The sequence below is a fragment of the Salmo salar genome, chromosome 13, assembly GCF_965601325.2.
Source record: "Salmo salar chromosome 13, fSalSal1, whole genome shotgun sequence".
Classification (NCBI taxonomy): Eukaryota; Metazoa; Chordata; class Actinopteri; order Salmoniformes; family Salmonidae; genus Salmo; species Salmo salar.
Genome location: NC_138303.1, coordinates 106,185,351 through 106,213,006, shown reverse-complemented (window position 1 = coordinate 106,213,006; position 27,656 = coordinate 106,185,351). Strand labels below are relative to the sequence as shown.

At 45.4% G+C, this 27,656-nt stretch overlaps 1 protein-coding gene across 1 annotated transcript in view; it reads left to right on the top strand.

Moving 5' to 3' along the window:
• The first annotated feature begins 2,157 nt into the window (after nt 1–2,157).
• The window catches only part of shc3 (SHC (Src homology 2 domain containing) transforming protein 3), a 56,043-nt gene continuing 30,544 nt past the window's right edge, over nt 2,158–27,656 (top strand). Inside the window, exons 1-2 of the mRNA XM_014138882.3 lie at nt 2,158–4,926; nt 26,702–26,772. Of these exons, the coding sequence (XP_013994357.3) occupies nt 4,165–4,926; nt 26,702–26,772 (833 nt within the window). The 5' untranslated portion in view covers nt 2,158–4,164. The remainder of the gene's footprint in view (nt 4,927–26,701; nt 26,773–27,656) is intronic.

Below are 27,656 nucleotides of genomic sequence, written 5' to 3'. Positions count from 1 at the left end.
GACGAGCTTGCAGCCCGGGAACTACCGATAGATCTCGACTCACTCATCGCCTTAACCATCCGGATCGATGGACGGCTACGGGAACGTAGGAGGGAGAAGAGGTCTGATTGCGGTCCCAATCGCTCACTCAAGGATCCCACCTTGCATCTGATGAATTCCGGAAGTCCCTGGCGTCTACGTCTCCGAGAGGATCCGAGCTTACCCGAGTTCCTCCAAGAGCCCCCGAAGACTGCCGATTCACCTCTTCCCGAGCTGATGCAGCTCAGCAGGGCTAGGCTGCCTTCAGCCAAATGGGCATGCAGACTGAACACCCAGAGTTGTCTGTATTGCAGTACTGTCGGTCATTATGTGTCTACCTGTCCCTTCAACAGACCTAGCTCATTTGTAGGAATGAGTATTCTGGTGGGTCTTAAGGATCATTTTGCTTCCCCCCTTACTCTCCCCCCTCTCCATGCCATCCTGCTATGGGACAACCAGTCAAAGTCTCTCCAGATACTCATCGACTCGGGAGCCGATATGAATCTTATGGACGTGAGCTGGGCATCCCCACTCAACCCCTCTCCATTCCCATGGATTTTAGAGCACTGGACGGGCGCTTTATAGGCCGGGTCACCCACCATACCACCCCCATCAACTTACGAGTGTCGGGGAACCACAGCGAGACGATTCAGTTCCTGCTAGTTGAGTCTCCGCAGGTTCACATGGTATTGGGATTCTCTTGGCTCCAGCGACACAATTCTTCTATTGACTGGTCTACTGCTGCCATTGTGGGCTGGAGCCCATACTGCCACACTCATTGCCTGAAGTCAGCTCTGCCTACCCCGGGACGTCTTCCTGGGGGCTTGGAAATTGCTTCGGACCTCTCCGCCATTCTGGTGGAGTACCAAGACCTCCGGGAGGGGTTCAGTAAGGCCACGGCTACACCTCCGGAAGTAGAGACCATTCTCCCCTGCTCCAAGATCATTACCCCATCTGCTGTTCGTCCTCTGTTGCCCCGTACCCTCCGAATACTTCCTACTTTTCATGTGTCCAGAGTTAAATCCATGTCTCACAGCCCTTTGTCTCCTGTTTCCAGGCCCACCCCTCTCCCCCAACTCATCAACTGCCAACCGGCGCGGAGGAGAGGTGCTGGGTCCCCGCCAGAGACATCCTAGACCCAGGCCTCATCGTGGATTTCCAATGCCGACACCCCTGTTAACCAGGTATGTGCCCTGGTAGGACGCCAGGTAGCGCCCCTGGGGGGGGGTACTGTCACACCCTGATCTGTTTCACCTGTCTTTGTGCTTGTCTCCACCCCCCTCCAGGTGTTGCCCATCTTCCCCATTATCCCCTGTGTATTTATACCTGTGTTCTCTGTTTGTCTGTTGCCAGTTAGTTTTGTTCGTTGAACCTACCAGCATTTTCCCCTTGCTCCTGTCTTGTCAAAGTTTCTGTTTTCTAGTTTATCCCGGCTTTTACCCTTCTGCCTGCACTGACCCTGAGCCTGCCTGCCGTCCTGTACCTTTTGCCCCTGTTGTTGTAATAAACATTGTTACATTACCATTACCATCTACCACCAGCCATTACATTACATTTACATTCTAGTCATTTAGCAGACGCTCTCATTCAGAGCGACTTAAAGTAGTAAGCGCATACATTTTCATATTTATTTTATACTGGTCCCCCGTGGGAAACGAACCCACAACCATGGTGTTGCAAGGCCTTTCAACTGAGCTACAGAGAACTATTATAGCAATTTATTATAATAGAATACATGTCTACAGTATTACATTTAGACAGAAACACAATAATACATGTTCATTTTGCAGTAGTTGTCGTTTGACATATTAACTGAATGTGTAGCTGACCACCATTCATATGCATGTAAAAAAATAGCCCTCAGTGACAAATCATCTCAAAAGAGGGGGGGGGTACATTTTCTTTTGTAAAAATGTATATTTCAAATTCCTTTCATGTTATTCAAAATTAGCATTGCACCATGTATATCAATATTTACATCTAAATTATAACATACCTCACTGTTCAAATTACATTTTTTATAGTGTTATTAAAACCGGAAGAATCGGCACCTGCGTTCAGAATGGATTCTTCCACTATTCTGCAAGCCTACCCTGAATGAGTCATCCAGCTCGTCTCTTATTGGATAAGACCATTCCATCCCGAGGGACTGCCTTCCTTGCAGAGAGAGAGATAGAAAGGCCTTGCTCCATTCACAGAAACATTGGTATGCGAGCCTAGCTGTTTCATTCACATAAAGACTAAATAATATTTGCCTTCATCGTTCTGATTCTTCTATTGTCTTCTTTCTCTTGTCCTCTCTGATTTAAGAGAAGCTTCTTTTATCTCTCCTTCCTTTTTTGTTTGCTTTTGTTTCTGAGGAGAAAGCAAACGTGCTTTCCTTTTTTTCTGTATTTGCCAGGCAGGAAGGCGAGAGAGAGAGGGAGAGAGCGAGAGAGCGAGAGAGAGACAGATAGACAGAGAGAGAGAGAGAGAGATGTTGGGAGGGACTGCAGTGCAGTGCGAAATCTGCAGCAGCAGGATGAGAGAGAGCGGAAGCTTATGAATGACTGTCAGTCTTCTTACTTGTGTCGCTCCTGTGGACATTTTACATGAATGGTTTTTGGCTTCATGTAGAAAGACTGCTGATCTAGACTGCTGCTCTACTGATGCCTTGCCTTGCTGTTTGGATGAGCCTGTCTTCTTGTGTTTCTGTTCTGCGCTGAGTCAGTGTTATCTGTTTAATTTGAAAACTTGTTTTTATTCTGTTTATGAATTATTCACTGGGATAATTCAGGACAGGCAGGTTGTTATCAGAGAGGTGAAGTATCATTCCACTGATCCTTTGTCTCAGAATGTAAATAGAATAGTGATGATGCAAATTCAGCAGAGGAAGGAAAATATCTATTCTACATTGTTCAATATTTTTTGAATGATAGATTATCATGAAGTGTACTGATGCGTTTAAATACATAGATGTGTTATCTAGATGTATTTTAATACAAGATTAGGGTCTATTTTTGCGTTTGTTTAAAATATTTGTATTAATCTCATGCATGTGTCATCATCATGGTAGAATATAATATTTACCTTTATGATGTTATAGAAGATATGTATTGATGTCCTTGTCCGTGTCATTGCATTTGTTTTGCACGCTCCAATGAGACAGTATGTTAATGTAACATTCAACTTATACATTTTGTTGCAAATACAGATACAAGTAAGATTGTCCTCTTCTTCTGAAGTACTGTAGACATGGAATAGATTCATTGCCAGCGGCATGCCTATCACTCACATGAATGTTATTTTTCCTTGTTTCCTATTTATTTGTCATCACCTGTCATCATTAGGCTATATTCAGCATCAATTACTTAGATTTTTCCCTTCACAGGAACATAACCTCTTTTAATCCCAGTCTGTAGAGGAGTTTGTTTTAACCAGATAATGAGGGAAGGGAGTATGAAGGGAGACAAGTTGATAATCATTTATTATCTTTTATCATCAGGATATATTTTTGTCTTTGCGATTCTCTTTCCCCTTTTCCCACAACCGACCGTACCACAGAATAAAATAGAAAAGCATTCCTGCGGTGAAGAGGAAATATCCGTCTGGGAAATTTGAGAACTGATTGGTTCTAGTGTGCTGTAAGTGGGAGGATTTTTTTTTTTGTAACAGGAAGTGATTTTCAGTGTTCAGTGAGCCTTTTGTTGAGAAGGTCTCTGTTCAGATCTGTGAGTCATGCTTCTGCTTTGAGCCGGTAGGCAACAGTGAGAGGAGAGCAGCAGCGCTATATAACTATATCCTCCTCTACCACGTCCATCTCTCTCTCTGCATTCTGGAAGCTTCTGGAACCTTTTTTTCACCTTTCCTCCATGTTCTATTTCCATGGATTGTGTTCTTCTTTTCTGTTTATTTTCTACCAACGGATTGGATCATCGCGGCGTTGGATTTTCCTAACAGCAACCTCAGCCTCAGCATCAATAACAGCAGTAGCAGCAGCACTAACCCAGCTCTCTAACTTCCTCAGCAGCAGAGAAAATTCTAGTCAACCATCGTACAGGGCCTGCTGGGGTTACTATAAGGCATTTGCTATGTTTAAGGAGAGAAGGATAATTTACTTGGCGGCGTTACATCTGCCGGTGCGTTTGTAAGGCAGAGGAGGGGGGAATGCTTCACCGTACCAAATACAACAGATTCAGGAATGAGTCGGTGACGTCCGTCGATGATCTACACGGCCTCACCATGAACCCCAAGGTCTCGGCAGCCCCTGCGTCCTCCGCCGAGCCCCCGTACACCCCTCCTGCAGCGCCATCCGAGGGCGGCGTGAACCACCACCACCACCCCGCTGCCGACCCCTCAGACGATGGAGCCACCACCCTGTGCACCCTCATCAACAAGGTGTCCAACCTGAAATTCACCAACTCAGGCTCCAGCCTGCTGGGTATCAAGAGCCTCCCCTCCCACGTCAAGGACCTGACCCTCTCCAAGCTGCAAGGTGCTGGAGGCTCCGGTGGTGGATCAAGCGGTGGCTCCAGCTGCATTGGTAGCGGCTCTGGCTCCAGTGTGTCGTTGGCAGCCTCCGGTGGTGGTAACGGTGGTGGCAGTGGCGGTAACGGCTCCTCCTGTGGCTCAGCCTCCAGCATCTCCCACCACCACCACCCCCCCTGCTCCCACTCCCACTCCTCCCAGCAAGAGCCAGGCACCATGAGCAACGCAGGGGGAAAGAAGGGCAGCAGGTTGGGGCTGGAAGAGAGGGAGGCTGGGCAGAGACAGGGACATGGAGGGGAGGACTGGGGACCTAGTGGAGGAGGAGGAGGTGGAGGTGGAGGAGGAGGAGGTAACAGTGGACTGGTGAATAAACCCTGTTCCAGAGGATGGCTGCATTCCAGTGAGAAGATCTCTGGACCCGGAGTGACGTACATTGTAAAGGTTGGTGTTGATTCTTGGTTTTCCTCTCTCTCTCTCTCTCTCTCTCTCTCTCTCTCTCTCTCTCTCTCTCTCTCTCTCTCTCTCTCTCTCTCTCCCTTCATCCGTCCATTTTTTTTCCTTTTTCTCTCTCCTCTCCCCCATTCTCTCTTTTCCCTCAATGACTGAAAAGAAGAAAATGTACGGTAGCCTAACCGCCAGATCGTGATCATCATCTTGCCCTAGTGTGGGCGTAGATAGAAACAGCAGGGATTATTGTGAAGAGAAAGACCAGCAAATAATCATTGAATAATTCAGACAAACAGAGAAGGTCATCATTGATAAAATCAGAGAAAACCCTTTGATGCCATAACAAAAGGCCATCTAGCATTCCTCCACCGTCCGAATGCTTTTATGTTTATGATCGTCTTCATCCTTTCATTTTTATATTTTCTTTTCCTTTCCTCCTTTTATGCCTTTATATGTTTTGGCGCAGGTTAGGTTACAACATGTTTGCCTGTACTGTATATGTACTGAATATGTACTGTATATGTACTGTACTGTATATGTATTGTATATGTATATGTACTGTATATGTACTGTACTGTATATGTATTGTATATGTACTGTACTGTATATGTATTGTATATGTATATGTACTGTATATGTACTGTACTGTATATGTATTGTACAGTTGAAGTCGGAAGTTTACATACACTTAGGTTGGAGTCATTTAAACTTGTTTTTCAACCATTCCTCAAATTTCTTGTTAACAAACTATAGATTTGGCAAGTTGGTTAGGACATCTACTTTATGCATGACACAAGTAATTTTTCCAACAATTGTTTACAGACAGATTATTTCACATATAATTCACTATCACAATTCCAGTGAGTCAGAAGTTTACATACACTAAGTTGACTGTGTCTTTAAACAGCATGGAAAATTCAAAAAAATGATGTCATGGCTTTAGAAGATTCTGATAGGCTAATTGATATAATTGGAGTCAATTGGAGGTGTACCTGTCAATGTATTTCAAGGCCTACCTTCAAACTCATCGCCTCTTTGCTTGACATCATGGGAAGAAAAAAAAAATCTGCCAAAACCTCAGAAAAAACATTGTAGACCTCCACAAGTCTGGTTCATCCTTGGGAGCAATTTCCAAGTGCCTGAAGGTACCACGTTCATCTGTACAAACAATAGTACACAAGTATAAACACCATGGGACCATGCAGCCGTCATACCGCTCAGGAAAGAGATGCATTCTGTCTCCTAGAGATGAACGTACCTTGATGCGAAAAGTGCAAATTAATCCCAGAACAACAGAAAGGACCTTGTGAGATGCTGGAGGAAACAGGTACAAAAGTATCTATATCCACAGTAAAACGCGTCCTATATCGACATAACCTGAAAGGCCGCTCAGCAAGGAAGAAGCCACTGCTCCAAAACCTCCATAAAAAAGCCAGACTACGGTTTGCAACTGCACATGGGGACAAAGATTGTACTTTTTGGAGAAATGTCCTCTGGTCTGATGAAACAAAAATAGAACTGCTTGGCCATAATGACCATCGTTATGTTTGGAGGAAAAAGGGGGAAGCTTGCAAGCCGAAGAACACCATCCCAACCATGAAGCACGTGGGTGGCAGCATCATGTTGTGGTGGTGCTTTGCTGCAGGAGGGATTGGTGCAATTCACAAAATAGATGGCATCATGAGGCAGGAAAATTATGTGGATATATTGATGCAACATCTCAAGACATCAGTCAGGAAGTTCAAGCTTGGTCGCAAATGGGTCTTCCAAATGGACAATGACCCCAAGCATACTTCCAAAGTTGTGGCAAAATGGCTTAAGGACAACAAAGTCAAGGTATTGGAGTGGCCATCACAAAGCCCTGACCTCAATCCTATAGAAAATTTGTCTCAGATCTGAAAAAGCGTGTGCGAGCAAGGAGGCCTACAAACCTGACTCAGTTACACCAGCTCTGTCAGGAGGAATGGGCCAAAATTCACCCAGGCTTCTCGAAAAATTTGACCCAAGTTAATCAATTTAAAGGCAATGCTACCAAATACTAATTGAGTGTATGTAAACTTCTGACCCACTGGGAATGTGATTAAAGAAATAAAAGCTGAAATAAATAATTCTCTCTACTATTATTCTGACATTTCACATTCTTAAAATAAATTGGTGATGCTAACTGACCTAAGACAGGAAATTTTACTAGGATTAAATGTCAGGAATTGTGAAAAACTGAGTTTAAATATATTTGGCTAAGGTGTATGTAAACTTCCGACTTCAACTGTATATGTATATCTACTGCACTGTATATGTACTGTATTGTATATGTAATGTATATGTACTGTATATGTACTGTATTGTACTGTGTATGTACTGTGCTGTGTATGTACTGTACTGTACATGTACTGTATATGTATATGTACTGTATATGTACTGTATATGTACTGTACTGTATATGTGGAGACTGAATACTGCTGTGGCTCTAGCTAGTGATACAAGGAAGAGAATCAGACAGGCAGCAAAATGCTTGTCCTCACCTACTGTTCTCAGACCATATCAGTGTACCTGCACAAGTGTATTCAGTCACCAAGAATTTACACCGTTTAGGCAATACAGATTTGCACAAAGTTTAACCAAATGTAGGCTATCGTTGTTGTAAGTAACAGATTATGAAAATGAATGGAGGAAATATGAATGAAGAGGACCTGTACAAGGTGTGGTTGGAACAACCAAAACCCACAACAGAATCTGCAGATTCTGTCCAATACAAAAATTAGCAATGCTGATCCCTGGGAGCCTATATAGCACTTTATCCTGTACATTGAATGAATACATATCTGCTCATTTCTATGTTTGAATTTATTTTGAGAAATGCAGCGTAACAGTTTGTCAGGTGAAAGAACACGAAGCAAACACATAATGTATGATCAGAATTTCATAGAGTCTGACATATCTGAATCAGGCATGTTTATGTCCAATGACACATTTCCTGTCCGGGTGTTAGTCCATTAACAAATAGGCAGCAGTGGGGTTAGAGTGAGTTAGTTTGACCGACACACACAGCCAGTTGAATCAATACATTGAAAGTGTCCACAGAGGGGAAAGGGGAAATAGGTCTCTCTCATCTCCCCCATGCACTTTTCCCCCCGGTCTTAATGCGTTCCAAATGGAACCCTATTCCCTATATAGTGCACTACTTTTGACCGGAGCCCTAGCACTATGTAGGGGATAGGGTGCAATTTGGGATGCTGTGCCTGTTTATTGAGTTATTGGTGCTATTCTGCTCTTGGGCCTTTTAATGAATGTCATGTGGTCGTGGTTACACACCATGCTCCATTAGCTTAACAGAGCAGTGGCTAGACATAGTCGTGTTGCCGTGGTGAACATTCTAGACATGGAAGTCTATTTTAACGCTACACTAGTAGATCATTTGCTCATGTCTGTTGATAGTGTGTTCTATTATGATGCTATATGGTGTCTTTCATGTGTATTGTCACTGACACATAGGTTATGCTAACCGTGTTCTGGACGCAACGAGGAAATATTTATTGTGATATACTGGTACACTCTGTGTGACCAGTTTAGTTTGGTTGATAATGTGTAATAACAATGAAAAATATATATTGTATTAGAAATTGCACTTTGAATTCAGTTTACGAGCAACTGAACCCAGTAATCCTTTAACACGCTGTTCTCCATACTTCTCGGAAACCATAGCAATCCTCCTTGTGTCTCTCCCTGGCCAAGTTAGTGTTTGATTCTTGACTGAAGGTGTAGCTACATATTAAATGCAATTTCCGTAGCTTACAACACAGTGAATAGGCTATTCATATAAAGCTACAGGTGTGGTCTAGTGAGAATAGCCAGTAGGTTAGCCATGTAGGTTGGGCTATAATATACCAGATATGCCTTGATTGGTAAATAGTGTGGGACGTTGAATTTTTGTTATTCTTGCTAAAATGTTCTGATTACATTTGCTACCGTGTCTCTGATGAGTTCAATAGTTGTTTGGTATTACAGTCTTTCTCTTTCTGTTGATACTTTACCTACAACATGCAATGATGGTTCAGTGTCAGATTAGATTAAAATAGGATTTACCTCTCTGCACCTGCCTTTGTTTCTGTTATGTATAATAAATGCGGTACTTTGATAAACAGTGATGTGTACATTGGAAATGCACTGTATAAAATGGGGCCTTTGGTTGAAATATTGTAGGCCCATTGCATTGTGAGCTATATTTATAACTATTTATATGTCCTGGCTAGCAATATATTATTTAGACTATATTTTAGAGTTCTCCCCTCTCCACTCATCTCTCTCTCTCCACTCATCTCTCTCTCCACTCATCTCTCTCTCTCTCCACTCATCTCTCTCTCTCCACTCATCTCTCTCTCTCCACTCATCTCTCTCCACTCATCTCTCTCTCTCTCTCTCTCTCTCTCTCTCTCTCTCTCTCTCTCTCTCCACTCATCTCTCCCTCTCTCCACTCATCTCTCTCTCTCCACTCATCTCTCTCTCTCTCCACTCATCTCTCTCTCTCCACTCATCTCTCTCTCTCTCCACTCATCTCTCTCTCTCCACTCATCTCTCTCTCTCCACTCATCTCTCTCTCTCCACTCATCTCTCTCTCTCTCCACTCATCTCTCTCTCTCCACTCATCTCTCTCTCTCCACTCATCTCTCTCTCTCCACTCATCTCTCTCTCTCCACTGCCTGAAGTAAGTTGGACTTTGTTCCCTTTCACTCTCTCCATGATTCAAAAAACATGGTTTGTAATTTACCGGCATTGTTATTTACCGGCAAAACATGGCATCTAAACAGTATAGCAACACTGCAGGTCCCGTAGCCTTTAACCACTCCTTCACGACCCTCTACTGTTGATTTACCTTCCACCACCTTTATATGGTCCTGCATTGTGGTTACAAAACCTCACACATTGATAGACACCTCACTTGATCAACTGTGGGTATTCACTTTGGGTACTGTGAAAGCAAAAACATGTACTTTCAGTGCAAATCGATAAATACAGTTCTGTTTCTATTCTATTCAATTCCAGCTCTAAATATCATAGTTTCTGTGCACGTAATATATCCATAGCATTCTGTCTCACCTTTGACCAAAAGGCTACAGAGGTTAACCAACCAGCCAGGAAACACACTGCACTGTGCATGATTATTATTAAGTGTTTTCATTCATTTCCTCCTTTTGCCCTGTTTTGTTTAGAGCCACTTCTTTATGAGTCTGTCTGAGTGAAGATGAGGAGAGAAACTCCATCTCGCTCTTTTTTTTATTCTAGGGACAAAATGTTCCCTGCCAGTGGCATTAGCCAGCTAGAAGAGAGGAGGGTATGTGGGTGGATGTTATACTGCATGGGATTGGAAGACAATTACATTCATTGGATCATACTGCACTAACAGGTGTCTCTCCGTGAGAGGAAATTAGTCCCCTGGATAGTGTAGGTCACTGTGCTTACATACACTAACCTTCCCTGGCCTGCTCTTATAGCTCAGACAGACACTAACCTGGCCTGCTGTTATAGCTCAGACAGACACTAACCTGGCCTGGCCTGCTGCTATAGCTCAGTCAGACACTATCCTGGCCTGCTGCTATAGCTCAGACAGACACTAACCTGGCCTGCTGCTATAGCTCAGACAGACACTAACCTGCCCTGGCCTGCTGCTATAACTCAGACAGACACCAACCTGGCCTGCTGCTATAGCTCAGACAGACACTAACCTGGCCTGCTGTTATAGCTCAGACAGACACTAACTTGGCCCTGGCCTGCTGCTATAGCTCATACAGACACTAACCTGTCCTGGCCTGCTGCTATAGCTCAGACAGACAATAAACTGGCCTGCTGCTATAGCTCAGACAGACACTATCCTGGCCTGCTGCTATAGCGCAGACAGACACTAACCTCGCCTGCAGCTTTAGGTCAGACAGACACCAACCTGCCCTGTCCTGCAGGTATAGCTCAAACAGACACTATCCTGGCCTGCTGCTATAGCTCAGACAGAAACTAACCTCCCCTGGCCTGCTGCTATAGCTCAGACAGACACTAACCTTCCCTGGCCTGCTGCTATAGCTCAGATAGACACTAACCTGGCCTGGACTGCTCCTGTAGCTCAGACAGACACTATCCTGGCCTGCTGCTATAGCTCAGACAGACAATAACCTGGTCTGCTGCTATAGCTCAGACAGACATCAACCTGCCCTGGCCTGCAGCTGTAGCTCAGACAGACACTAACCTGGCCTGCTGTTATTGCTCAGACAGACAATAACCTGGCCTGCTGCTATAGCTCAGACAGACACCAACCTGGCCTGCTGCTATAGCTCAGACAGACACCAACCTGCCCAGGCCTGCTGCTATAGCTCAGACAGACACCAACCTGCCCTGTCCTGCTGCTATAGCTCAGACAGACACTAACCTGTCCTGGCCTGCTGCTATAGTTCAGACAGACAATAAACTGGCCTGCTGCTATAGCTCAGACAAACACCAACCAGCCCTGGCCTGCTCATATTGCTCAGACAGACATTAACCTTCGTTGGCCTGCTGCTAGAGCTCCGACAAACACCAACATTCCCTGGCCTGCTGCTATAGCACAGACAGACACTATCCTGGCCTGCTGCTATAGCTCAGACAGACACTAACCAGCCCTGGCCTGCTGCTATAGCTCAGACAGACACCAACCTGGCCTGGCCTGCTGCTATAGCTCAGACAGACACTAACCTGCCCATGCCTGCTGCTATTGCTCAGACAGACACTAACCTTCCCTGGCCTGCCGCTATAGCTCAGACAGACACTAAACTGGCCTGGCCTGCTGCTATAGCTCAGACAGACAGCAACCTTCCTGGCCTGCTGCTTTAGCTCAGACAGACACTCACCTTCCCTGGCCTGCCACTATAGCTCAGACAGACACTAAACTGGCCTGGCCTGCTGCTATAGCTCAGACAGACAGCAACCTTCCTGGGTTTCTGCTATAGCTCAGACAGAGACCAACCTTCCCTGGCCTGCCATTATAGCTCAGAAAGACACTTCCCTGGCCTGCTGTTATAGCTCAAAGAGACACTTTCCTGGCCTGTTCATATAGCTCAGACAGACACCAACTTTCCCTGGCCTGCTGCTATAGCTGAGACAGACACTAACCTGGCCTGGCCTGCTCATATAGCTCAGACAGACACTAACCTGGCCTGGCCTGCTGCTATAGCTCAGACAGACACTAACCTGGCCTGGCCTGCTGCTATAGCTCAGACAGACACTAACCTGGCCTGCTGCTATAGCTCAGACAGACACTAACCTGGCATGCTCCTATAGCTCAGACAGACACTAACCTGGCCTGGCCTGCTGCTATAGCTCAGACAGACACTAACCTGGCCTGGTCTGCTCCTATAGCTCAGACAGACACTAACCTGGCCTGCTCCTATAGCTCAGACAGACACTAACCTGGCCTGCTCCTATAGCTCAGACAGACACTAACCTGGCCTGCTCCTATAGCTCAGACAGACACAAACCTGGCCTGCTGCTATAGCTCGGACAGACAAAAACCTGGCCTGGCCTGCTGCTATAGCTCAGAGAGACACTATCCTGGCCTGGCCTGCTGCTATAGCTCAGACAGACACTAACCTGGCCTGGCCTGCTCCTATAGCTCAGACAGACACTAACCTGGCCTGCTGCTATAGCTCAGACAGACAATAACCTGGCCTGGCCTGCTGCTATAGCTCAGACAGACACTATCCTGGCCTGGCCTGCTGCTATAGCTCAGACAGACACTAACCTGGCCTGGCCTGCTGCTATAGCTCAGACAGACAATAACTTGGCCTGGCCTGCTGCTATAGCTCAGACAGACCCTAACCTGGCCTGCTGCTATAGCGCAGACAGACACTAACCTTCCCTGGCCTGCTGCTATAGCTCAGACAGACAGTAACCTGGCCTGCTGCTATAGCGCAGACAGACACTAACCTTCCCTGGCCTCCTGTTATAGCTCAGACAGACACTAACCTGGCCTGCTGTTATTGTTCAGACAGACACTAACCGGCCTGCTGCTATTGCTCAGATAGACACTAACCTGGCCTGTTGCTATAGCTCAGACAGACACTAACCTGGCCTGCTCCTATAGCTCAGACAGACACTAACCTACCCTGGCCTGCTGCTATAGCTCAGACAGACACTAACCGGCCTGCTGTTATTACTCAGACAGACACTAACCTGGCCTGCTCCTGTAGCTCAGACAGACACTATCCTGGCCTGCTGCTATAGCTCAGACAGACACTAACCTGGCCTGCTGCTATAGCTCAGACAGACACCAACCTGCCCTGTCCTGCTCCTGTAGCTCAGACAGACACTATCCTGGCCTGCTGCTATAGCTCAGACAGACACTAACATGGCCTGGCCTGCTGCTATAGCTCAGACAGACACTAACATGGCCTGGCCTGCTGCTATAGCGCAGACAGACACTGACCTGGCCTGCAGCTTTAGGTCAGAGAGACACCAACCTGCCCTGTCCTGCAGGTATAGCTCAAACAGACACTATCCTGGCCTGCTGCTATAGCTCAGACAGACACTAACCCTCCCTGGCCTGCTGCTATAGCTCAGACAGACACTAACTTGGCCCTGGCCTGCTGCTATAGCTCAGACAGACACTATCCTGGCCTGCTGCTATAGCTCAGACAGACACTAACCTGTCCTGCTGCTATAGCTCAGACAGACACTAACCTGGCCTGGCCTGCTCCTATAGCTCAGACAGACACTAACCTTCCCTGACCTGCTTTTTATTGCTCAGACAGACACTAACCTTTACTGGCCTGCTGCTATAGCTCAGACAGACACTAACCTGGCCTGCTGCTATAGCTCAGAGACAAAAACCTGGCCTGCTGCTATAGCTCAGACAAACTCTAACCTTCCCTGGCCTGCTGCTATAGCTCAGACAGACACTAACCTGCCTTGGCCTGCAGCTATAGCTCAGACAGACACTAACCTGGCCTGCTGTTTTTGCTCAGACAGACACTAATCTGGCCTGCTTCTATAGCTCAGACAGACACTAATCTGGCCTGCTGCTATTGCTTAGACAGACACTAACCTGGCCTGCTGCTATAGCTCAGACAGACACTAACCTGGCCTGCTGTTTTTGCTCAGACAGACACTAATCTGGCCTGCTTCTATAGCTCAGGCAGACACTAATCTGGCCTGCTTCTATAGCTCAGACAGACATTAACCTGGCCTGGACTGCTCCTGTTGCTCAGACAGACACTAACCTGGCCTGCTGCTATAGCTCAGACAGACACTAACCTGGCCTGCTGCTATAGCTCAGACAGACACTAACCTGGCCTGGACTGCTCCTGTTGCTCAGACAGACACTAACCTGGCCTGCTGTTATTGCTCAGACAGACACTAACCTTCCCTGGCCTGCTGCTATAGCTCAGACAGACACTAACCTGGCCTGCTGCTATAGCTCAGACAGACACTAACCTGGCCTCGCCTGTTGCTAAAGCTCAGACAGACACTATCCTTCCCTGGCCTGCTGCTATAGCTCAGAAAGACACTAACCTGCCCTGGCCTGATACTATAGCTCAGACAGACACTAACCTGGCCTGCTGCCATAGCTCAGACAGACACTAACCCTCCCAGGCCTGCTGCTATAGCTCAGACTGACACTAACATGCCCTGTCCTGCTGCTATAGCTCAGACAGGCACTTTCCTTCCCTGGCCTGCTGCTATTGCTCAGACTTACACTAACCTGGCCTAATGCTAAATCTCAGACTGACACTAACCTGATCTGGCCTGCTGCTAAAGCTCAGACAGACACTAACCTGGCCTGCTGCTATTTCTCAAAGAGACACTAACCTGGCCTGCTGCTATAGCTCAGACAGACACTAACCTGGCCTGCTGCTATAGCTCAGACAGACACTAACCTACCCTGGCCTTCTGCTATAGCTCAGACAGACACTAACCTACCCTGGCCTGCTGCTATAGCTCAGACAGGCACTTTCCCTCCCTGGCCTGCTGCTATAGCTCAGACAGACACTAACCTTCCCTGGCCTGCTGCTATTGCTCAGACTGACACTAACCTGCCCTGGCCTGCTGCTATAGCTCAGACAGGCACTTTCCTCCCTGGCCTGCTGCTATAGCTCAGACTTACACTAACCTGGCCTAATGCTATATCTCAGACATACACTAACCTTCTCTGGCCTGCTGCTATAGCTCAGACAGACACTAACCTGGCCTGCTGCTTTATCTCAGACAGACACTAACCTGGCCTGCTGCTATTTCTCAAACAGACACTAACTTGGCCTGCTGCTATAGCTAAGACAGACACTAACCTGCACTGGCCTGCTGCTACAGCTCAAACAGACACAAACCTGGCCTCGCCTGTTGCTAAAGCTCAGACAGACACTATCCTTCCCTGGCCTGCTGCTATAGCTCAGACAGACACTAACCTTACCTGGCCTGGCCTGTTGCTAAAGCTCAGACAGACACTAACCTGGTCTGCTGCTATAGCTCAGACAGACACTAACCTTACCTGGCCTGGCCTGTTGCTAAAGCTCAGACAGACACTAACCTGGCCTGCTGCTATAGCTCAGACAAACACTAACCTGACCTACTGCTATAGCTCAGACAGACACTAACCTTCCCTGGCCTGCTGCTATAGCTCAGACTGACACTAACCTGACCTACTGCTATAGCTCAGACAGACACTAACCTTCCCTGGCCTGCTGCTATAGCTCAGACAGACACTAACCAGCCCTGGCCTGCTGCTATAGCTCAGACAGACACTAACCTTCCCTGGCCTGCTGCTATCATTCAGACAGACACTAACCTTCCCTGGCCTGCTGCTATAGCTCAGACAGACACTAACCTTCCCTGGCCTACTGCTATCATTCAGACAGACACTAACCTGCCCTGGCTTGTTGCTATAGCTCAGACAGACACTAACCTGGCCTGCTGCTATAGCTCAGACAGACACTAACTCTCCATAGCCTACTGCTATAGCTCAGACAGACACAAACCGGGTCCTGGCCTGCTCATATAGCTCAGACAGACACTAACCTGGCCTACTGCTATAGCTCAGACAGACACTAACCTTCCCTGGCCTGCTGCTATAGCTCAGACAGACACTAACCTTCCCTGGCCTGCTGCTATCATTCAGACAGACACTAACCTGCCCTGGCTTGTTGCTATAGCTTTGACAGACACTAACCTGTCCTGCTGCTATAGCTCAGACAGACACTAAACTGGCCTGTTGCTGTAGCTCAGACAGACACTAACCTGCCCTGTCCTGCTCTTATAGCTCAGACAGACACTAACCTGGCCTGCTGCTATAGCTCAGACAGAACACTAACTTTCCATGGCCTACTGCTATAGCTCAGACAGACACAAACCGGGTCCTGGCCTGCTCATATAGCTCAGACAGACACTAACCTGCGCTGGCCTGCTGCTATAGCTCAGACAGACACTAACCCAGCCTTCTGCTTTACCTCAGACAGATACTAACCTGCCCTGGCCTGTTGCTTTAGCTCAGACAGACACTAACCTGGCCTGGCCTGCTGTTATAACTCAGACAGACACTAACCTGCCCTGCTGCTACAGCTCAAACAGACTTTAACCAGGCCTGCTGCTATAGCTCAGACAGACACTACCCTGACCTCGCCTGCTGCTATAGCTCAGAAAGTGTCACGCCCTGACCTTAGAGATGTTTTTTTCCCTCTATTTTGGTTAGGTCAGGGTGTGATGTGGGGTGGGCAATCTAGTTTTTCTTTTTCTTTGTTTTAGCTGAGTGTGGTTTCCAATTAGAGGCAGCTGTCCATCGTTGTCTCTGATTGGGAACCATACTTTTTTTCCCCCTCCTTGAGTTGTGGGATCTTGTTTTTGTGCAGCTGCCTTTGAGCAGCCCCAGAGCGTCACGGTTCTTTCTGTTTTACCTGTTTATTGTTTTGTTCGGTTTTTCTAAAATAAAGTATGTGGAATTACCGGCACGCTGCGCCTTGGCTTATATATGACAGGGAGTTCGAAGATAGCGAACGTGACAGAAGATCCCACCACCAGAAAGCCAAGCAGCGTGCGCTTGCTGGGAAGACGAGCTGGACCGGGGAGAACCAACATCAAGGGAAGCACGAGAGGCATCCCCAAAAATATTTGTTTTGCACACGGGGAGTTTGGCAGAGTCAGGGTGGAGACCTGAGCCAACTCCCCGTGCTTACCGTGGGGTGCGAGTGACGAGGCAAGCACTGTGTTATGTGGTGATGCGCACTGTGTCGCCAGTGTGCACTCACAGGCCGGTGCAATCTGTGCCCGCGCCCTGCAGTGGTCGAGCTGGGTTGAGCATCCAACAAAGACGGGTTGTGCCAGCCATATGCTCCAGACCTCCAGTGCGCCTCCACGGCCCAGTATATCCTGCGCCAGTTCTGCGCACTGTGTCGCCAGTGCGCCTGCACAGCCCAGTTCGTCCTGTGCCAGCGCTCTGCCTTTGCCGGGCTAAAGCAAACATCCAGCCAGGACGGGTTGTGCCAGCCCTGAGCTCCAGACCTCCAGTGCGCCTCCACGGCCCAGTATACCCTGTGCCAGCTCTGCGCACCCGGTCTCCAGTGCGTCTCCCCAGTCCGGTGAGACCTGTTCCAGCTCCACGAAAGAAGCCTCCAGTGATGATCTACGGCACGAAGCCTCCAGTAATAATCCATGGCCCGGAGCCTGTAGGGATGATCCATGGCACGAAGCCTCCAGTGATGATCCATGGCCGGGAGCCTGTAGGGATGATCCATGGCACGAAGCCTCCAGTGATAATCCATGGCCCGGAGCCTCCAGTGATAATCCATGGCACGAAGCCTCCAGTGCTGATCCATGGCAAGAAGCCTCCAGTGATGATCCATGGCACGGAACCAGTAGCGATGATCCATGGCACAGAGCCTACAGCGAAGTCCCCCGGTCCGGAGCACCCAGCGACGTCCCCCGGTCCGGAGCCCCCAGCGGCGGTCGACGGTTCGGAGTCTTCAGTGGCGGTCGGCGGTTCAGAGCCTCCGGCGATGATCCACGGTCTGGTTCCTCCGGCAACACAGAAGTGGGGGGATCAGCGGGCGGTGTGGGGGCTACGCCCCGAACCAGAGCCGCAGCCAAGAATAGATTCCCACCCGGACCCTCCCCTATAGGTTCAGGTTTGCGGCCGGGAGTCCGCACCTTTGGGGGGGGTACTGTCACGCCCTGACCTTAGAGACTTTTATTTTTGTCTAGTTTGGTTAGGTCAGAGTGTGATGTGGGGTGGGCAATCTAGTTTTTCTATTTCTTTGTTTTGGCTGAGTGTGGTTTCCAATCAGAGGCAGCTGTCCATCGTTGTCTCTGATTGGGAACCACACTTAGAATTACCGGCACGCTGCGCCTTGGCTTATATATGACAGGGAGTTCGAAGATAGGGAACATGACAGAAAGACACTAACCAGCCCAGGCCTGCTGCTATAGCTCAGATAGACACCAACCTTCCCTGGCCTGATGCTATATCTCAGACAGACACTAACCTGGCCTGGCCTGCTGCTATAGCTCAGACAGACACTAACCTGGCCTGCTGCTATAGCTCAGACAGACACTAACCTGGCCTGCTGCTATAGCTCAGACAGACACTAACCTGCATTGGCCTGCTGCTATTGCTCAGACAGACACTAACCTGGCCTGCTGCTATAGCTCAGACAGACACTAACCTGGCCTGTTTCTATAGCTCAGACAGACACTAACCTGGCCTGCTGCTGTAGCTCAGACAGACACTAACCTGGCCTGCTGCTATATCTCAGACACACACTAACCTGTCCTGCTGCTATAACTCAGACAGACACTAACCTGGCCTGTTTCTATAGCTCAGACAGACACTAACCTGGCCTGTTTCTATAGCTCAGACAGACACTAACCTGGCCTGTTTCTATAGCTCAGACAGACACTAACCTGGCCTGCTGCTATAGCTCAGACAGACACTAACCTACCCTGGCCTGCTGCTATAGCTCAGACAGACACTAACCTGGCCTGCTGCTATAACTCAGACAGATACTAACCTGCCCTGGCCTGCTGCTATAGCTCAGACAGACACTAACCTGGCCTGCTGCTATAGCTCAGACATACACTAACCTGGCATACTTTTATAGCTTAGACAGACACTAACCTGGCCTGCTGCTATAGCTCAGACAGACACTAACCTGGCCTGTTTCTATAGCTCAGACAGACACTAACCTGGCCTGCTGCTATAGCTCAGACAGACACTAACCTGGCCTGCTGCTATAGCTCAGACAGACACTAACCTGGCCTGCTGCTATTGCTCAGACAGACACTAACCTTCCCTGGCCTGCTGCTATTGCTCAGACAGACACTAACCTTCCCTGGCCTGCTACTATAGCTCAGACAGACACTAACCTGCCCTGGCCTGTTGCTATAGCTTAGACAGACACTAACCTGGCCTGCTGCTATAGCTCAGACAGACACTAACCTTCCCTGGCCTGCTGCTATAGCTCAGACAGACACTAACATGGCCTGCTGCTATAGCTCAGACAGACACTAACCTGGCCTGCTGCTATAGCTCAGACAGACACTAACCTGACCTGCTGCTATAGCTCAGACAGACAGTAACCTGGCCTGCTGCTATAGCTCAGACAGACACTAACCTTCCCTGGCCTGCTGCTATAGCTCAGACAGACACTAACCTGGCCTGCTGCTATTGCTCAGACAGACACTAACCTGGCCTGCTGCTATTGCTCAGACAGACACTAACCTGGCCTGCTGCTATTGCTCAGACAGACACTAACCTGGCCTGCTGCTATTGCTCAGACAGACACTAACCTGGCCTGCTGCTATAGCTCAGATAGACACTAACCTGGCCTGCTGCTATTGCTCAGACAGACACTAACCTTCCCTGCTGCTATAGCTCAGACAGACACTAACCTTCCCTGCTGCTATAGCTCAGACAGACACTAACCTTCCCTGCTGCTATTGCTCAGACAGACACTAACCTGGCCTGCTGCTATAGCTCAGACAGACACTAACCTGGCCTGCTGCTATAGCTCAGACAGACATTAACCTGGCCTGCTGCTATTGCTCAGACAGACACTTACCTGGCCTGCTGTTGTAGCTCAGACAGACACTAACCTGGCCTGCTGCTATAGCTCAGACAGACACTAACCTGGCCTGCTGCTATAGCTCAGACAGACACTAACCTGGCCTGGCCTGCTGCTATACTGTAGCTCTGCTGTTGTAGCTGGTGCTGGATTCACAACTAGTCTGAGACTGGAGTTCTGATCTAGGATTCGTTTTTCCTTTTAGATCATATGGAATGAGAAATGGATGTATGATGAAGTGTTTCAAAATAATCGTGTGGATCTAGGTTCAGGGCCCTATTCCCCAAACACTTCTTATGCAAAAGAATAAATAAAGAATAAAAATAAGGACTACATAAGATAGTTCTTATGCAATTCCTCAACAAGTTCAATTCCTCAACAATATCTTAAGATTTAATGATTTTCTTATGAACTTCTCAAATATCTTCTCACAAATATTTCATAAGATGTTTGTTGCTAGGCAACCGTTTTAGCTTCCTCTCTAGCTAGCAATGGAAATCATGTTAGCATATTTCTGTTCTAAAACATGTTATTGACTTTAAAATGAATCAATACTGATACTTTTAGATGAAGTTTGTGAATGAATTAAACATGTCCAATTGCTTTCATGAGCTTTTTTCTCACTGCCCTGAGTTTAAGACAAAGGTTTAACTATCTTGGAATTAACATTTCCAATAACTTTATTTTCAAGAATCTAATTTCTTCTTAACTTTTTGCTTAAGGAGAAACATAAGAAATAGTGCAATAACATTTTCAAGAACCTTTTTGAGGAATAGCAACTTTGCTTATCTTTTTTCATAAGTCTATAGTTAAGGAAAAAATGGCAGTTAAGAAGACATTTACATTTACATTTACATTTAAGTCATTTAGCAGACGCTCTTATCCAGAGCGACTTACAAATTGGTGCATTCACCTTATAATATCCAGTGGAACAACCACTTTACAATAGTGCATCTAAATCTTTTAAGGGGGGGTTAGAAGGATTACTTTATCCTATCCCAGGTATTCCTTAAGAAGGTTTTGTGAATCTGGGCCCAGGTCTCCCCTGTCCACATAATGTTATTCATTATGATCTAAAAGGCTAAACTGATCCTAGATCAGCACTCCTACTCTGAGACGCTTTTGTGAATATTTATTTATGAACCTTTGAGATAAAACTATTTTTTCAAGAGAGCCCTGTATACGTTTACAAATAAAACCCAGTACATAAATAAACCACAACAGACCTACATAACCAATACAAATAAAACACACTATAATAAAACAGACTGTAATAAAACACAACAGACCTACATAACCAATACAAATAAAACACACTATAATAAAACACACTATAATAAAACACACTATAATAAAACACACTATAATAAAACACACTATAATAAAACACACTATAATAAAACACACTATAATAAAACACACTATAATTAAACACACTATAATTAAACACACTATAATAAAACACACTATAATAAAACACACTATAATTAAACACACTATAATAAAACACACTATAATTAAACACAACAGACCTACATAACCAATGCAAATAAAACACACTATAATAAAACACACTATAATTAAACACACTATAATAAAACACACTATAATAAAACACACTATAATAAAACACACTATAATAAAACACACTATAATTAAACACACTATAATTAAACACACTATAATAAAACACACTATAATAAAACACACTATAATTAAACACACTATAATAAAACACACTATAATTAAACACACTATAATAAACCACAACAGACCTACATAACCAATGCAAATAAAACACACTATAATTAAACACACTATAATTAAACGCACTATAATGAAACACATAATACACATCATTAAACATATTTAAGAAAAGCAATCGCATTCTGTATTATAAAAGTCTCCAATCAATAATGTTAAATTCCTGAAAGGCACCAGAATATCAAACTGCAAGGAATGCTGTTTATTGTTCCACACATAAGGGACAAAAAAAAACTAGCCAGATTTTCCCAATTCTGTGGAGTCCAAAGGGATCTCCAGAGTTATCCATCCCTGAGAACGAGTTTGGTCATTTGTACGTCAAAAATTAATCAATTAAGTAATGTACAGAGGAAGTTTCTGCAAGACTACTGTGTAAATACATAAGAGAGTGCAGCTCTCTTCTTACAGACAGAGAGGTCCAGTGGTGATTTTAGCATGTAAATCTTGGGTTGTATGCCAGCAAAGACACAACACAACACTAAACAATACATTAATTGCACTATAATGGTGACAAACGGTGCCCCCAAACTGTTAGGGCCTACATAAAGCTGTTCCAACAGCAGAGTCCCAACAGCAGTACCAACACCTTACCACTGCTACACCTGGCTATCAATGGAGCCTTGTCTGGCAGCGAAATAGTTCATTCAGCCTCATTTACTGCCTTTAAAAACATCATAGCTGATATGGCTGACTTGCTTAAACAAATGTGGTTTCTACTGACAATTGAGATGTACAAACTATGGCATAAGGGGACGACAAGCGGATAAGAGGCAATCCGTAATTTCAATTAAGACATTAATGAGCGAGCTAGGACGGACGTAGTGAATATAACTATTTCTTCAACACTTTTGAAATGTAGTCATGGCCAACATTTTTGGGAATGACACAAATATTAATTTTCACAAAGTCTGCTGCCTCAGTTTGCATGATGGCAATTTACATATAGTCCAGAATGTTATGAAGAGTGATCAGATGAATTGCAATTAATTTCAAAGTCCCTCTTTGCCATGCAAATGAACTGAATCCCCCAAAAACATTTCCACTGCATTTCAGCCCTGCTACAAAAGGACCAGCTGACATCATGTCAGTGATTCTCTCGTTAACACAGGTGTGAGTGTTGACGAGGACAAAGGCTGGAGATCACGCTTGCTGACTGAGTTCGAATAACAGACTGGAAGCTTCAAATGGAGGGTGGTGCTTGGAATCATTGTTCTTCCTCTGTCAAACATGGTTACCTGCAAGGAAACATGTGCCGTCATCATTGCTTTGCACAAAAAGGGCTTCACAGGCAAGGATATTGCTGCCAGTAAGATTGCATCTAAATCAACCATTTATCAGATCATCAAGAACTTCGAGGAGAGCGGTTCAATTGTTGTGAAGAAGGCTTCAGGGCGCCCAAGAAAGTCCAGCAAGCGCCAGGACCGTCTCCTAAAGTTGATTCAGCTGCGGGATCTGGGCACCACCAGTACAGAGCTTGCTCAGGAATGGAAGCAGGCATGTGTGAGTGCATCTGCATGCACACTGAGGCGAAGACTTTTGGAGGATGGCCTGGTGTCGGGGCGCGGCCCTCTCCAAGAAAAACATCAGGGACAGACTGATATTCTGCAAAAGGTACAGGGATTGGACTGCTGAGGACTGGGGTAAAGTCATTTTCTCTGATGAATCCTCTTTCCGATTGTTTGGGCCATCCGGAAAAAAGCTTGTCTGGAGAAGACAATGTGAGCGCTACCATCAGTCCTGTGTCATGCCAACAGTAAAGCATCCTGAGACCATTCATGTGTGGGGTTGCTTCTCAGCCAAGGGAGTGGGCTCACTCACAATTTTGCCCAAGAACACAGCCATGAATAAAGAATGGTACCAACACATCCTCCGAGAGCAACTTCTCCCAACCATCCAGGAACAGTTTGGTGACGAACAATGCCTTTTCCAGCATGATGGAGCACCTTGCCATAAGGCAAGTGATAACTAAGTGACTCGGGGAACAAAACATCAATATTTTGGGTCCATGGCCAGGAAACTCCCCAGACCTTAATCCCATTGAGAACTTGTGGTCAATCCTCAAGAGGCGGGTGGACAAACAAAACCCCACAAATTCTGACAAACTCCAAGCATTGATTATGCAAGAATGGGCTGCCATCAGTCAGGATGTGGCCCAGACGTTAATTGACAGCATGCCAGAGAGGATTGCAGAGGTCTTGAAAAAGAAGGGTCAACACTGCAAATATTGACTCTTTGCATCAACTTCATGTAATTGTCAATAAAAGCCTTTGACACTTATGAAATGCTTGTAATTATACTTCAGTATTCCATAGTAACATCTGACAAAAATATCTAAAGTGTCACGTCCTGACCAGTAATAGGGGTTATTGGTTATTGTAGTTTGGTCAGGACGTGGCAGGGGGTATTTGTTTTATGTGGTTCGGGGTTTAATGGGATATGTATTTATGTAAGAGGGGTGTTTGATTTATGTGTTCCGGGGTTTTTGGGTAATGTTCTTGTTTTGTATTTCTATGGTTTTCTATGTTGTGTATTTCGTTGTGTTGGCCTGGTATGGCTCTCAATCAGGAACAGCTGTACATCGTTGTTGCTGATTGAGAGTCATACTTAGGTAGCCCTGTTTCACCTGTCCCTTTGTGGGAAGTTGTTGTTGTACTGCTGTGTGTTAGCATGCAACACTGTTCGTTCGATCGGTTTTTGTTTGTTACGTGTTCTATTAAAGTTAAGATGAGCACTCAACCCGCTGCGCCTTGGTCCATTACGTACGACGGCCGTTACAAAAAGACACTGAAGCAGCAAACTTTGTGGAAATTAATATTTGTGTCATTCTCAAAACTTTTGGCCACGACTGTACAGCGAGAGAATTCCGAACATGGGCTGTTCTTCCAATGTTCTCCCTGTACACCAAGTCAGAACCGTAGGATAAATAAAGGAGGCATATAAGCAGACAATGAAAGCTCTTACAATATTTGATTATTACATTTCTCTAATACAGGGGTACCACCAAGTCAGAACAGTAGGCAAAATTAAAAGGTGATAATAGACCAAATAATTAGGGTGAAGCACATGGGCTACTAACAGCTTACTACACAACATACACTTAGTATTACTTTCTTAGCTACAGTATACATATCTCCCTGGCATATTACATCATTTATGCAGCAGCATACAAAACATTTTTGGACTCACCTCACCTCACCTCACCTTTTTGGATTCACTTGAACAGGAAGGTGGCGCGGCGGTCCTTCGTGGGCAAATTTTGTCGTCAAAGTCTGCCATTCTCTGGATTTATGGTGCTTTCAAGACAACTGGGAACTCGAGAAAAAAAAAGTTGAATCATGATGACAGCAGTGATCTTCAGGTCGTAGCTCTCGAGTTGGGTGAAAGTTAAAAACGTATTTTCACAGTCGTAGCTTGTTTTTCCCAGTTGTCTTGAACTCACTAAAGTCAGATTTTGCAGTTTCGAGTTAAAAGTTGTTTTGAGCGCGGCACAGATCATGCTTCATTGACAGCATAGCCAATGTTGAATGTTTATCATTTTAAACTAGGAAAAGAGACCCTTAATCTTAGACTTGGTACCGCACAGCCACTCCACTGAATAGCAGGCTAATGACTGCTTTGCGATGCTTGCAGTTAGCCACTTATTCCTTCCAAACCACTCATTGTTGAATTTGCGATGTCCAACTTGTTGTGTAATGTTTGTGGCCAATGAGCACCAATACATTTTACCTATAGTTTCTCTTCATAATTTCTCTTCATACGACAAGGATTAAAAAGGATTTGCCAGTAGATTGTCGACTTGATTCATGATGATGACTGCTAGCTAAGATTTTGAAAGTATGATGTTGGACAGTCCAATCAAAGGTACTGTCGATAGAATGTGATTTGACATCATTTTATCTGTGGCCAATGACCTTGAGCCTTCTTGGATGGGCACTTCTAATGTAACTCTATGGCAGCACCCAAAGGGCTTGAATTTTCAAGGTCTACCCTTAGACTTGGCCGTGACGTAGTGTCTCCATGAGTGACAGAAAACTGAACCAATCACGGCGCAATGCTCTGTATTTTCTGCTGACTTGCCCCACCACCACAGAAAGCACTGAGCTAGGCTGAAACACCTGTATTTTGGAGCTGCCTTACTCAAGAAAGCAAAAAAGAGATCATGTTTGTATGGAGGCTTTAACTCAATGATATATATATTTTTACATTGTTTGCAAACTGATATGTGACACGTATTAATGCCAAAATTACATGCAAAGAGGCAAAATATTACATGTTTTGTAAAGAATACAATGATGAGTTCTAAAACATATCGCAGTGATAAAACGTATTAGTGAATGGAATACTGAGGCCAATGGCTTCAAAACAGATGCTGCCGCGTAAATATAAATAATGTCAACATAGTCTATTACAGGGAGAATCTTCCTTCTGTTTTCGGGAACTGAGGCAGGATTTATTTCTATATAAAAAACAATCAAAGATCTCAAGCTTCTTTGTCAAGTTTCAATGTGTGTTTCAAAAGGCAAACTTGTCATCAATCCAGATACCGAAGGATTTATAGTGAGAAACATGCTCAATTTGGGCTCCATTTTGGAGTGCAAAATACGCAAGTCCTCAGGGTCAACGCTACGAGACCGAGAGAACAGCAGAAACCTGGTTTTATTTGCATTTAACACTAATTTAACATCAGTAAGTGATTTTTGGATTGAGTCCAAATCATGCTGAGGGTCACGAATGGCCTGCTGCATTGAAGAGGCACAGGAATAAATAACTGGGTCATCTAGACCCCGGTCCTCTTTCTCAGACTACAATGGGCTGCTTATATTATAAGAGGTAGAATTGCAAATATCCTGGGTGTTAAAGTCACATTGTTTTGACATAATTAAATTCTTCACATCTTAACATTCATCCATTAAATAACTGAATCTCTTCTCTCTCTCTTCTAGTATTTGGGTTGCATTGAAGTCCTTCGGTCGATGAAATCACTGGATTTCAACACGAGATCGCAAATAACAAGGTAAGAGATTCATGTGTTTTGTTGAAGGAAATGGATACTATGTGGGAGCGATTTATTATCCGTTGTGTTATCCATTTGACCCATATCTTACCCATACTTTACCCCTGTTTTACCCAAATGTACCCGTATTTTACCCCCATTTTACTCATGTTTTACCCCAGTTTTGCCCCTGTTTTAATTTGACCCATATCTTACCCATACTTTATCCCAGTTTTACCCCCATTTTATCCCAATTTCACCCCTATTTTATCCCTATTTGACCCCATGTTTTACCCATATTTTACCCATATTTAACCTGTTTTACCCCTATTTGACCAAGACAATGCTTACTTACTTACCTACACTGCATTCGGAAAGTATTCAGACTGACTTTTTCCACTTTTTGGTACGTTACAGCCTTATTCTAAAATGTATTAAATTGTTTTTCCCCCCCTCATCAATATACACACAGTACCCCATAATGACAAAGCAAAAACAGGTTTATAAAAAAGAAAAACTGAAATATCACATTTACATAAGTATTCAGACCCTTTACTCAGTACTCTGTTGAAGCACCTTTGGCAGCGATTACAGCCTCGAGTCTTCTTGGGTATGACGCTACAAGCTTGGCACACCTGTATTTGGAGAGTTTCTCCCATTATTTTCTACAGATCCTCTCAAGCTCTGTCAGGTTGGATGGGGAGCGTCGCTGCACAGCTATTTTCAGGTCTCTTAGAGATTTTTTACATTTACATTTACGTCATTTAGCAGACGCTCTTATCCAGAGCGACTTACAAATTGGTGCATTCACCTTATGATATCCAGATGTTCGAATAGGTTCAAGTCCGGACTCTGGCAGGGCCACTCAAGGACATTCAGAGACTTGTCCCGAAGTCACTCCTGAA